The following is a 13,264-nucleotide window of genomic DNA, read 5'->3' on the forward strand; positions in this document are numbered from 1 at the left end:
CGTCTTTTGCTTATCTCGACTGCTGACCGGTTGATGCTTCCGTTTACTTTAAATCCAAGCACTTCTGGAAGGTGTACTTTACCAACGGGCTTCACACGGTGAATCCCTTCGCATTCCATTAGGATGTGCTGAGTGGTCTCCGGATTTTTGCTGCAGCATGCATGCCTCATCTAGTTGCAGATATTTGCTCCGGTATGCTTTTGTCCTTAGGCAACAAGCTCGAGCATCAAATAGCAAGGTTATCCTTTTATCGTACAGATTTTCCCTTCTAATTTCTTTCTTCTCATTCTTCAATGGAAACAAAAGTGACCGTGGATATTTATCCATGTTCCTATTTGTTTCCATTATTTGCATCCAATTCACTGACTCTGTCGTACGCTCTGAGGGACACCTGGTGGTGCCCGCGGAACTCCAGAATTACTGATTACAGGTAAACACTACCATCAGTGTTCGCATAATTGAGTGCTCAAGCTGTGTTCATGTGATTGCCTTCTGCTCCCCTTCGAAATTCATAAACGGTTACTATGACAAAATGATATCAGATGTGTAGTAGCTCAAATATTTTGTACTCATACCGGTTGTAAAATATTGCGCATACCTCTCTCGACAGAATGCTTGGAGAAGTGTATTCAAAGGGAATGAATACATGTACACTTCGGCATTCAGGAGGAGGGCAAAAGGCAAAAGTGCCTGCCTGGGCCCATCCCACTACAACGAGTTATATAGCAATTGACGCTCAGCATGCAACGGTATTTCAGAAAAGAGTAAACATAATCTTATGAGATCTCCGCATCGAACATTTTACAACGACGTAGATTCAGCATCACCATGAAGCGCCACTTATATCCAATACCTTTACTATTTCCCGTTAAACATTAGCCACTCTGCAGCACTCTTTTCGGTTTTTCAGTGAGCTCAGACTAACAAAGAATCACGCAAATGGGATTACTCTCGTGTTTACTTAATCGGCTGGCGATGATGGTCGCTGCCACAGGCGCCACGGCCTCAATCGTACCGGGTGCCATGGACGGCTACGAGAGGATCCACAAAGAATTGGGCGTTCTCGAGTGGTACCGGCTTTTCGACCCGGCCATCCGCCTGGCCAGGGAGGGCTTCGCCATTGGGCCCCACCTGGGACGCACGTTGGAGATACACAGCGCCAACATAGAAGCCAACGCCGACCTTAAGTGGGTTCTCAGTTCGACCACTTGTTGTTCTACAAAAAAATTTTTTAAAATCAGTTCGACCCCAAAGTACGACGTGCTGACATCGACAAGTTGCGCGACATTCTGTATGCGCTGGAAGACATCGCATTGTGGCGCACCTAACACATCCACACACAAACACACACAAGTAAACTCGAAGAAGCACGTGAACCATCTGTGAATTACAGGCTGCTCGATGGTTGGCTTTGTCCTTATACGCTTGAAGGTTTTTACATAGCTGCCAAGCTTCTTTTCCATTATTGCATAATTTGCAATTACCTTATCATGCGAATTGTTTTCGTGCTAGCTGTTTTATACATATTAGCATGTCGTCATCACGACAAGATGGCAATAATTACCGAAGCTCTATTGTATTGACACTACAATATAAGGCGACGCCGAAAACGCAGCTGCTTTGTCCTTGTAACAGTTAATGCAGTAAAGATCTTCACTTACTCAACACAACTCCCCTTATCGAAACCCTGGCTCCAGAGTCAACCCTTGTTGACAACTTCAGGTCCCCAGACTCTCCGCCTTCCTGTGTACCTCTGCCTTGTGCCTTGTAAGGACTGCTGTTAGGGTGATTGCTCTGCCTTGTTTACCCTCTGTCGTGGTAAGCCTAATGCAGTAAAGTCTGGGGACCTTATTGATAGCTGCCTAGGAATTATATACATAAGCGATATCAACGTGCACAAAGCGATATACCGAGGTGTATCTTCAGCGAGTGGTTTTTATTCACACGGGCTTCTCAGGACGCGATTCTGGAACACGGCGACCAACACCGTGCTGAAGAACGGGGACCAACTGGTGCAAGGCGCACTGGGGGACACGCTTAGCGACCTGGCGATCCACGGCGCCCAGTATCTGTACGAAGGAGAACTGTCCAAAGACATAATCGAGAGCATCAAGGATGGCGGTAGGTAACGCAGCGGCGTGGTTTTGCATTTCGCTATAGCAGCGCCACAAGGCTAGTACCCCTGTCTCGCCGATGACAGACATTTCTATGATTGCATTTCACCTGTAGATCTCACAATAACGCCTAAAGGAAAACGGGACGCCGTCCCTCGCAGAAACGTGTTTAGTCCCTCATTAAAAAGTATACTATAGAATGTCGATACGCACATTTCAATGAAGTCTACGCACAATCCATAGACACCGACAGGATGTATGGTGTTGCGCTCATGTAGATCATTGCCTATACACTTTTGAAAAACAAACATTTGAATGCCTATGGACCAGAGATAGACAAAAAGTGGACGTGTGAAATACTGTTTAGGGCAGGCTGTTCGTATATTTTGTCCAGGCAAAATGATTAAAAAGAAAAGAATACTTGAAAGCAGAAGGCTCTATAACACTTGGTTATTTGAAATTTCCAGCGCTTTAAAGATACGACAGGAAGAACGCTGGACAAGGACACGTTATGTAGATTCCTTTTTATAAAGGGACCGTCTAGTCTAGTTTGATATCCCAAAAAGTGGTGTGTAGTGGCTATAACCACAGAAGAAATGCGCACCATCTCTTAGCACCTAGTCAGTTCTGTTCTCGGAAGCTTGTATTTATTGTATATTTCCAGTGCTCTAAAGATATGACAGGACGAACACTGGACTAGGAAGCTCAGTAGATGATGCGGAAAGCTGGGCTAGACGGGAACATGGTGTTCCAAATTTACCCTCCAGCCAGTTGGAAACATTACGTTTAATGTAGCCCCATTTTCTACCTTGAATGCCCCTGCCATGGCCCATAAGGATATAACTGTTCTCGTGCAAGCATATTTTAATAATCGCAGCAAACTGGGCGCCAGATTTTCGTATACGCATTTGAAACGCAGGTGGAACGATGAGCGCGGATGACTTGTCCGGTTACTCGTCCGAGTGGATGGACACCGTCAGAGTGAACCTCACCAACGGCCGGGTGTTCCACTCGGCGCCCATCCCGGGCAGTGGAACTTTGCTGGGTGCAGCCGTGGCACAGATATCTCTCGAGTAAGGGAGTCTGAACAGGAGCACCCCTAAAAATAAAAGCAACAGCAGTGCAAACAGCCATAAGGAATAGCAGCATTCGCATAAATCGACCTAAAAGCACAATATGCAGCGCTCAGCTCGTATGTGTGTATACCTTTTCCATCGCTTCACCTCACGACGTCCAACTTCCTCCTCATTCTTCCCCGGTATGCTCATACTCCAAGTGATATGGCATGTACCACTTGTAATGGGCGCAGTATTCGTAGTGCGAAAAAGCTGCTCTTCCGAAACTAGCAAGCGCATACTATAAGCCACTGCGCTGTCTTAATCCTACCGCCTGAGATGACATTAGTTTTGTATTGCACGCTAGAACGAGAAAAAAAAACGCAGCTGACAATCCAATTCCAGCTAGATTCTCGTTCTCATGTGTTAACAGTTGCAGTGCTGAAGGGAGCGCAGACGGGGTGTTTATACTGAAGTTAACTACTCCGAAAAATTCACTCCGCAGAAGTGATGGGCACTATGGATTCGAGGCACAATATATTTCTTACGTATACGGGGTGTTTAACGCAAATTGTGCCAAGGATTTTAAAAAAGTGTTTAGCCGCACCTGAATGAAACCAACCGCATATGATTTGCCATCATGTGGCGCCCTTTAGAGTATTTTTCTATTCCTCTTAATTAACTAAGATGAATTATGCAAAAATTTAATATTCACTTTAGGGCCAAATGCGTTTCGTTGTGTTGTAGAGGGGGTTCGGAAACGATCGATCCAATCTTTTGTGGCAACGTACTGTACATACTGCGTGGCGATATTTTTTTTGGGGGGGGGCGCTTAAAGAAAGCCCACGTAATATGAAATAAAACCATGTGACTGCGCTCGTGCGCTATCGTTTTGCAGCGCTCTTCAGGTTATCAAGGACGCTTATCGCTTATCAAGGACGACGGCGCTTCCTTTCCGTGCGCCACCGCCAAAGATGCTGACGCATTGCGAAGCCGATGCATATAGAGCCGCTCCCGCTCACTTCGCCACGGTCCGCACGCATTGTTCTTTCGCACGAACCGCGATATATATATATATATATATATATATATATATATATGCTTGCCACTGATTGTCTATGAATGCTCACGCGTTCAAAGGCAAGAATTATGTCGGCACCTGGTGTTAAAGAAAATGCACACCGGAATTCCGCCTCTGGGTGAAGCCTTGCTGTAAAAAAAATTACTTGGTTTTACATGCCAAAACCACTTTCTGATTATGAGGCACGCCGTAGTGGAGGACTCCAGAAATTTTGACCACCTGGGGTTCTTTAACGTGCACCTAGCTAAATCTAAGTACACGGGTGTTTTCGCATTTCGCCCCCATCGAAATGCGGCCGCCGTGGCCGGGATTCAATGCCGCGACCTCGTGCTCAGCGCTTTGCCCTTACTGTAAACGACTACCGGCAGTTGAGCCAGAGAAGCCGCTTATAGCTGGCTTCCTTATTACGCAAAATAACGAGCCAGTACCCATCCTATGTGTTCCTTCACTGCGTCCTAATTTCATTGTATTTATTACGTATGTTAAGCAACGCAAAACGGTGTTGTTGCACACCAGGCTACGAGCTTCGTCATAGACTGCTAAAGATATGTATTCGTAAGAGCTGTTACTTTTAAATTAAGGTGCTGTTTTATTCATTTCCGCTTTGAGTCATCGCAAACGCAAATAGGAGTGTCGGAGTTGCGGCTGTACCAAAAACTGGCGGTGCTCGCTTTCTCTTTCTCCTTAAGCTACGCCATCTTCTTGGATACAGAGTCTTCCAGCGATTTGCAGATGTCCGGCAGGGACCTACACAGGTAACCATGCGCTCCCACCCTTTCTTAAGCTGCTTGCTCTGAAAGCTCCTCTAATGTCCCTGTATCGACAGCATGAGGGGTAGCTTCAAAATGCAGGCAGAAAATGGTGATGTTATATGCCAGGTCAGTTCAACGCCAGCAGTAACTATGTTTCAATGCCAAGTCATCGCTTTAACTTAGCATCCACTCCATAGCATGACGACTCGCGTGCGTATTCCTGTGTCCCTACAAGCACATGTCGTTTCTTGTAGGCTCGTCGAGACGCTGAAGTTTGCGTACGCCAGAAGAGCAGATTTCGGGGACGAAGAAAAGTCACGAAATGTAAGCGCGCGCAAGCTCTGCTTCATTTGCCTCAATCCAGTCTAAGGTATTCACCATTTCCGCACTTTCTGCTAAGCAACAAATACTTTTAGGATTGTTTCTGGGTTTTATTCTGGATTTCAACAACACGGTGCAAGATGCCATTTTAAGGCCTACGGTGTTCGGTCGTCAAACTTTTCGTCAGACAATTAAACAGCGTAGGTTTTATAATTATATCTTGCACCGTGTATTTTTTTTTGTCGTTGAACAGCTTGACGAACGTTAGCTGGGACACCAGGTGTACGTAAACTCGAAGCGTGTTGATTAACGCCGTCGCTGCTCTCCCGGCTGCGATGGTGAATGCGCGGCTCGCGCGGTCTCAAACCCCTGCATACATGTTTGGAGCGTGGATGGAATGCTTTAGCGCTGCCCAGCCCACCGTGGTCCAGCCTCAACTCTGACCATCTGGGCTTCCTTAAAAATGCACGAGTGTTTCTGCATTCCGCTCTCATCTGAATGCGACGGCCGCGGCTGGCAATTGAATCCGCGATCTCGTGCTTAGCAGCACAACGCCATAGCCACTTAGCCAGCACGGTAAGTATTTTGACAACGACGAAAGAAAGCTGAACACTTACCGAATGCGCTCGTTTCGCTCAAATTTCACAGCGAAACTGCGTTTCTTTGTTAGCATTCCTTCATGGGATAAGCATTGCGGCGCAGTCAGTCGAGTCCTTACGGGGTTCTTGCGGGTGTGAGGCAGAGATAACAGTCGGGCAACTTCTACCGCAATCAAGGGACTTTTGAATGATGCGCAAAAAAAGGGGAAAAAGAGTTCCCGCGGACTGATTCAAAATATGAACGAAAACAAAGGATTAGTAAGCGGAAAGTCTTTTAGCGTTTTGTGTCACCGTATTTTCCCGGCATCGGAGAGCAGCGACAGCCGCTGCCAGTAATTGAACCGACAACCGCGATCCCAGAGCTCGACGCATTATGCCTTATTGCGCTGCAACCTAGTTTGCGAGCCATAGCATGAGAGAAGCAGAGGTATGTCCTCATTTATTGTCGGGAATAATTTCTTTTAACTTTTTAAAAATGTTTTGCAGAACGAAAACGTCATCTTGCAAGAAATAATTGACAAAATTAATAAGACGCTGAACAGCAATCGCCCACTGGAGGACGCCGAGGGCTACGGCCTGAAGCACGTTTTCGCCCAAGACTACGGCGGCGCCCACCTGTGCATTATGGCTCCCAACGGCGATGCCTTCTCGATCACGTCCAGCCTCAATAACGAGTGCGTGCACCATTTCATGTGCTTCAGATTATATGTTGCATCATAACATGGCAAGCGACACAGACAACGGGACAAGTGATACGAACAGGACAAATGCGCTGTTTATAAACTGAATTCTATTGCACAATGTAAAGTGTCGTTGACCCAGAAGACCAGTGCTTTACTCGCGGAAAGCTTTCTATGGTGCATGAGAGGAAGCTACAGGGATGGAGCTTTTGCGCGCGTGCAATACTGCCGCCAAATGATAGAAAAATAAGTCAACTTCAAATGCGCTTTTGTCTTAATTTGCTGTTGTAAATAACACATCTTGATACGTTTCCTTCTTTAAAATTACGCGGATGGGGATGTGGAACTTCTTTCAAGAGCGCAATTTTTTTCGGAGATATGCCTCCGTAGCTGTCCCTTCGTTTCCACATTAGAAAGTGATCCGCGAGTTGGAAGATGCTCGGCTGGCCGGCTAGAAAACGCAGGAAAAGCCAAATTATTGAAATACGAGGTCAGGGAACCTGATCTCGTCCTCTCTCCGGTAACTTGCCCCGTTGTGCACGCTGCTCACCATGTTATTACCCCGGCTGGTATCTTTGTGCATCCCTTGTAACTTTGTCAGCTAGCTTTACATTTAACACGCATCCTAAAGTAATACCCGCTGCATGGATTTCATTCATGTGACCTGGCTAACAGTGCAGATGCCTTAACTATAATTAATCCCATGCACGGAGTTCATTTGTGGTTAGTGCATTCAAATTTCCTTTTTTTTTCTGTCTGGGTGGTTATTGTCACGCTGACTGCACGTACCATGAAACAGCGTAACTGCCTTGGACACTGCAATAGCAGGAGTGGTGTCGTGATCGTCTTCCTCTCTACAGCGCCCTATTCGCTATAAAGTTTACCTCGTAACATCCCGTTTTCTGTCGGTCTCTGCCATTTTATTCATTTGGTCAGATGCTTGTCCTGCGCGTTTATTCATCATGACCCACTCTCGCAACTATAATACTGCGTTTTCGGTGAGACAGTTTGTTGGACTAATGGTGGCGGCGTGATCAATCTTTGCAAACAGCTCACATACGGGCACAGTTTGCTTGTCTTATGACAAACAAAATGTAGATGTGGCTGTCGTGGTGAAACCCTGCTCAGGAAACAAGCCACGTCCTGTGAAACGTGCACATCGACGTCTTCATTTGAACCCCGACTGGCGCTGCCACTATTTAGGCGAGTGTGGAATGCAGAAAAGCCCACTTGCCAGATGGAGAGTGGTCTAACAGCACGAAACACATTTTCAGTTCGTTTTCGGTGCGTCGTCGCCCGGCTGGCCTCGGCGTGTCGTATTTCACATAGTGACCCAATTCATCATCATCATCATCATCATCATCATCATCATCATCATCATCATCATCATCATCATTTCTTTATGTGCACTGCAGGAAGAAGCTTGGCATCTCCCAGTGATTTCCAACCATTCCGGTCTTGCGTCAGCAGGCACCATCCTGCTTGCAATTTTCCTAGGTTCATTCCCACCCTGTTATAGTCTAAATGCGCACTTTGCTGTATCGGTTATGAGGGGACAATTAAGAGGAAAATTAAGCAGGTATGGTAAATTCCACTACTAGAATACCGTAAACGTTAGTTTACCTTCCAGCAAGCGGAACCTTGGTAAGACAGAAAGGACTCATGAACGAAACACTGGATTGAAGCTACCACGCTCGTTTCTCGGGTCGTCATGTGATTTGCACAGAGTATGCTCGGTACTAGTTGATAGTTATCAGTAAACGAGGATAATAACTGCGTTCTGTAGAAAGTGGAGACTCTACTTAATGATCTTCGACTTTTCCGAATAACAACGGTCGGAATATGTAGCCCGTTTCTTTGAAATTCTAGATGCTATGGTAACAAACCGGCGCGACGTTTCGGTCGCGATTCTCAGAGAAGGAAACTTCATTCTAAATGTTCTTTCCACTATATATATGCCAATTCGCGGTGCGTTTTAGCGTCCATTTAACCGGTATAATCACATGCAACTTGTTTAAGCCGGAATTATGCCTATAGCGGCGTCATTGCGTATATAGGTACACAAAGTAGGACGCAGCAGCCGGAATCGGTCGAGGCGTCACACCATAGGCGCGGCTGGTTGTGCCCTTTTTTTTTTTCTGGCGTTGCCGTTTAATAATCATCTTCTCTCATTCGCAGGTTCGGCAGCATGTTCACCACGTCATCGGGCCTACTGCTGAACAATTACATGGACGCGTTTGTTAAGCACGCCAGCGACGACGCTCCGACGGCCAATCTTCTCGGCCCGTCCAAGGCGCCCATGACGTCGCTGGCGCCTGTCATTGTCACCAGAATGTCGTCACTATCCCCGCTGCATTCGCTATTTGGCGGCACGGGCGGCATGGCGGGACTGTCTGCCGTCGCCCAGGTGAGGCTGCGCAATCCTCCGTTTCCTTGTATCGATATTTGACGGCGCACAAGTGGCAGCAAACAGAGTGACACCAGGGTAAACGATTAACCACCGGAGTGGTCTTTATTTCACGTACGCATACAATTCGCCCACTTTAGTTGCAGTGTACGCATTTGTGTGCCTGGCCCGTTTTTTGCCCGTTCTGTCCGTTGGCGGGGCAAGGAAGAAAACTGCAAACGTTGAGCGGCAGGTAAATTTAACCGCCTGCATGCACATTGTGGCTCCGTTTAACTCCAGTGTGCCGAGTATTGCAGCAGACGGCCACTTGACTGAAGGCACTACCGTGTTTGACGGAACATTTGACGAGCCGTGTTCCGTCGGCAATGATGAAGGAATAGTTTTTTTCCCATTTATCTTAACTCATACAACCAATAATTGTGCATGTGCTTTCAGCTGTTATTTCCACTCTTTCTTTTTTAATGCGAGGGTAAATGCCTCAGGGCATACAGGGGTCTTATTTCTTTGTGAAAAAAAAGTGTGTTCTCTTTTGATTAATTACATTAAATCGAGTTTTAATTAGTCTGTAATTACGAGGGTTCACTAGAGTATGTATGCCTGATAATTCTAGCATCTTGATTTTTTTCCCGGTAAAGTCTGCAGTGTCTTGGAATAAAATGAGGTCATTTGTGGCTGAATTGGTTATGGTGAGATTGATACGACAAATCTATCTCACCTGGAAATAATTAACCAGGACCGAATAAAGAAAAAATAATCACGTAAGTAGCGCATGAACGCCCGATGTCATGCTCAAAACGAACTAAAGCAGGCAAAAATACAGCCAGGAAGTCATCACAACAATAAAAAAATACAATAAATCAGAGATACGGGGAAAGCTAGCAAACTCAAACTCCGAGAAGTTACAATCAATTCAACACTAAAAATATACGTCAGTTCGCTGTACGCTTGCTTACTGTTGAAATGAATTTGTATAGCAGCGTCAAGGCTTTACGTGATTTTGACACCCTTCCGCGGAATGGTTTCGAACTGCCGCAAGCACCAATAAATTTCCGTTCTCGACGCTTGCGATGACCGCAGGGGCTGTAGCCTCAATCAGGGATCGACATAATTTCAACATTAGTTCGCAGAATCCTTTCTAAATGTCACTGGAGAACATTTCCGTATGCTGCTTTGTTAATGAATTAAATTTCATTTGAATCGCTCGATTACTTTCTTCAAAAGAGTGTAAGCTTCTCGTTTATTTTGTACAAACTGTCAGCTCGTCAGTTTGGCTTCCTCGAGTGACAAATAAAAAAAAAATTTGTCATGCAGCTGATTATTGCAGAACGCACCCCGTATTCCAGTAACAGCTGTGAGGTTTCAACACTCCCCATCCCTGCAAGCGCAACAAACATGCGTTTCAAAACGCTTGCGAGAACCGCAAATGCATGGCAGCCTCCGCAATGACGTCAGCACAGATTACCGCAGGCCTTTATTGAACCGTCGAGAGCCGCGACGCCCGCATTTATAAACAAACGTAGCTTGCGCTGCGCTCATAAATACCTCCACTTTCTCCCGCAGCTCCTCACATGCGCCGCAAAGTGCGCTTATCACGACTGTGCTCTCAACGAAGCCAGGGTGCATCCAGAGCTGGCCTCTGGGCAGTTCACTGCAAACGTCGCCGGCAAGGACGATGATTTCAACGCGGTAAATTTACATCTTCTAAGGCGATTTAAGAATCGCAGAAGTATGCACACTTATAGCTGTCCTATCACTGTTTATCGTTATGCTGTTTTGAAGGCATACTAGCTACTGTTTAGCTGAACCTCTGTCGCGGTGTGCCCGCTTAGGGCTCATTCACACCAGCTTCTGAGATAGGTAGCGCGACGGACGGTGACTGGCTACCAAGGACCGACTCGCGGTGACCAATGTTCATACCGGCAAGCGCGACGTAAGGCCTCAGAGATCTAACCTGCACGTTCAACAGCGCGCGCTGCGCGATCTCAAAAGGCCACGCACAACGCGACCGTCGCCACACCGAAATGTCTAGCGATAAATGCGGCTCCCATCTGGCCACGCAGCCATCACCCCGTAAAATATAAGCGCCAGTGTACACAGACGACTTGCTCCAGCGCCGCTGATTGGCTCAGTATAGGTTTGCGACTGTCGACAGTCGCTTTTTGATCAAAGCGACCATTTGCCCCAAGATGGTTGTTCGACCTCTACGAGTCGCTAGTGTAAACGTTGCAGCCTTGAGGCTGTTACATGAAAAACGAAACGGCATAGACTGATAGAATAACTGCAGCTAGGCTCTTCGTACGACTCCACGTAATTATAGCATAGGCTGTAGTTAAAGCTGAGATTAAGCTGGGATAAATTTGTTCGTGAGTAGCTATAGGGTATAAACTAGTTTGAATACGTCCGGAGTCTTTGCAGACATCTATCGTAATATGTGCTGAAGTTTTCTTAAGACAGAACCTCAGCTCACCAATGCATAAGGGTCCCAAAGGTATCGCTGACTGTGCTTTATGAGGAGTTTAAGAACAGCTAGTACTCATATATATGTTCTCGTTTCAAAAATACCCATTAAAACGACCTTCTTTTATTCGAAAAACAAAGCATTTTTTATTCCGCTAGGGATGGAAAAGCGAATGATTGAGGAACGGTATGCAGTATAGAGGTTTTTCTGTTCGCCGATAGTTCAAGGATGGTTTGAAATGTAAAGAGGACGCATTTTGCTTTTGCAGACGTGTCGCTATACCATTAGTGCTGTCTTGTAAAATAAGGCTTAGTAAAGAAAAAGAAAACTGGCAAATTCAAGGCTCTTGCCATCACTAAGAAGCATATATTCTCTTGGTTGTGCAATGCGCCATAATCACTGCCCTTCTTTATTTGCTTTTATCTACGCAGAAGGGAATGCTTGAATCCTTCGGCCACAAAGTGACGGAGAAGTTCATTCCCACCACGGCCATGGGAATCATACCAACGCGTCGAGGAACCTACTTGGCCATTAACGACACCAAGCACATTGACGGCGGGAACACTGGTGGTTCGGATGGCCACCTTTAGGGCTAACAAACAAAGCGAAAGAAAAAAAAAAAAGACCTGGTTTTGAACTCAAGACACCCCCGCTTGCTTGTGCACGGTGGACAGGAACTGTGCTATCTTTGTCTGTTCTTTCCATTTATTGTTTGTACTGTACGCGCACTAAGCTGCACCCTCAATTCAAGAATATTATGGGACGCAGCACCACCCTCCATGCTGGCTAAGTCACTGGTAGCAGGCGATCAGCTTGTAAGAGATACTTCGCGCATAGACAACGCGTCAGCTTTGAGAGACACTTACTTTATGAGAGATTCGAAAGGGCGTATGCATAGGCTGTCCCAGCTAACGTTAGCCAAGCTGTTAAAAGGTTTAAAATACACGGTGCAAGATACGATTATAAGACCTAGGGTGTTCGGTCGTCAGGCATTTGACGACGTAGCACCGCATGTTTTATAACGGAATTAAGCACGCACGCAAGCACGCAGTGCACAGAGATATCTTAGCGTCATGATTTGCACCCCTCTATTTACCGTACTAACGAAATAAACAGTTTTGACAGCAGCAGCAATCCTGTGGTTGTTCTTGTGGCATACCTTCTTTTCTCTGTATTTCGAAAGTTTAATCTTCGGCATAAAGTGTTTGGTGCGTATAAGCTTTATATATATATATATATATATATATATATATATATATATATATATATATATATATATATATATATATATATATATATATATATATATATATATATATATATATATATATACGTAAATTTGGTTATGACCGATGAACTCTAACAAGGATCTATGGTGCGGACAGATGGTGATATATGGTGATCCACATATGGTAGTCACGTGGATGCCTTGCGTGTAACCCACATTTGATAAAAAAATTATGGGGTTTTACGTGCCAAAACCACTTTCTGATTATGAGGCACGCCGTAGTGCAGGACTCCGGAAATTTCGACCACCTGGGTTTCTTTAACGTGCACCTAAATCTAAGTACACGGGTGTTTTCGCATTTCGCCCCCATCGAAATGCGGCCGCCGTGGCCGGGATTCGATCCCGCGACCTCGTGCTCAGCAGCCTAACACCACAGACGCTGAGCAACCACGGCGGGTCCACTTTTCATAGGTGGTGGCGCCTTTATGTGGGTGCAGTCCGGGACACCACACCTCTTGTGGCGCTACTGTTGCTGCCATGGCACGTTCTCAAGGCAAGTGGGGAAGCGC

At 46.0% G+C, this 13,264-nt stretch overlaps 1 protein-coding gene across 1 annotated transcript; it reads left to right on the forward strand.

Moving 5' to 3' along the window:
* The first annotated feature begins 978 nt into the window (after positions 1 to 978).
* LOC142574459 (scoloptoxin SSD14-like) lies at positions 979 to 12,057 on the forward strand. Its single transcript, XM_075683530.1, has 8 exons — positions 979 to 1,187; positions 1,958 to 2,121; positions 3,034 to 3,187; positions 5,257 to 5,326; positions 6,409 to 6,596; positions 8,781 to 9,009; positions 10,570 to 10,695; positions 11,899 to 12,057. The coding sequence occupies exons 1-8, from the start codon at positions 979 to 981 to the stop codon at positions 12,055 to 12,057; spliced, it is 1,299 nt and encodes a 432-aa protein (XP_075539645.1).
* The last annotated feature ends 1,207 nt before the right edge of the window (positions 12,058 to 13,264 follow it).

Source organism: Dermacentor variabilis, chromosome 3 (assembly GCF_050947875.1).
Source record: "Dermacentor variabilis isolate Ectoservices chromosome 3, ASM5094787v1, whole genome shotgun sequence".
Lineage (NCBI taxonomy): Eukaryota > Metazoa > Arthropoda > Arachnida > Ixodida > Ixodidae > Dermacentor > Dermacentor variabilis.

Bases quoted from the DNA above. Each gene is read 5' to 3' on its own strand.
- LOC142574459 (XM_075683530.1), top strand. From the start codon at position 979: ATGGTCGCTGCCACAGGCGCCACGGCCTCAATCGTACCGGGTGCCATG. The intron at 6,597-8,780 runs GTGCGTGCACCA...TCTCATTCGCAG, and splicing joins ACGTCCAGCCTCAATAACGA to GTTCGGCAGCATGTTCACCA. The intron at 9,010-10,569 runs GTGAGGCTGCGC...TTTCTCCCGCAG, and splicing joins GACTGTCTGCCGTCGCCCAG to CTCCTCACATGCGCCGCAAA.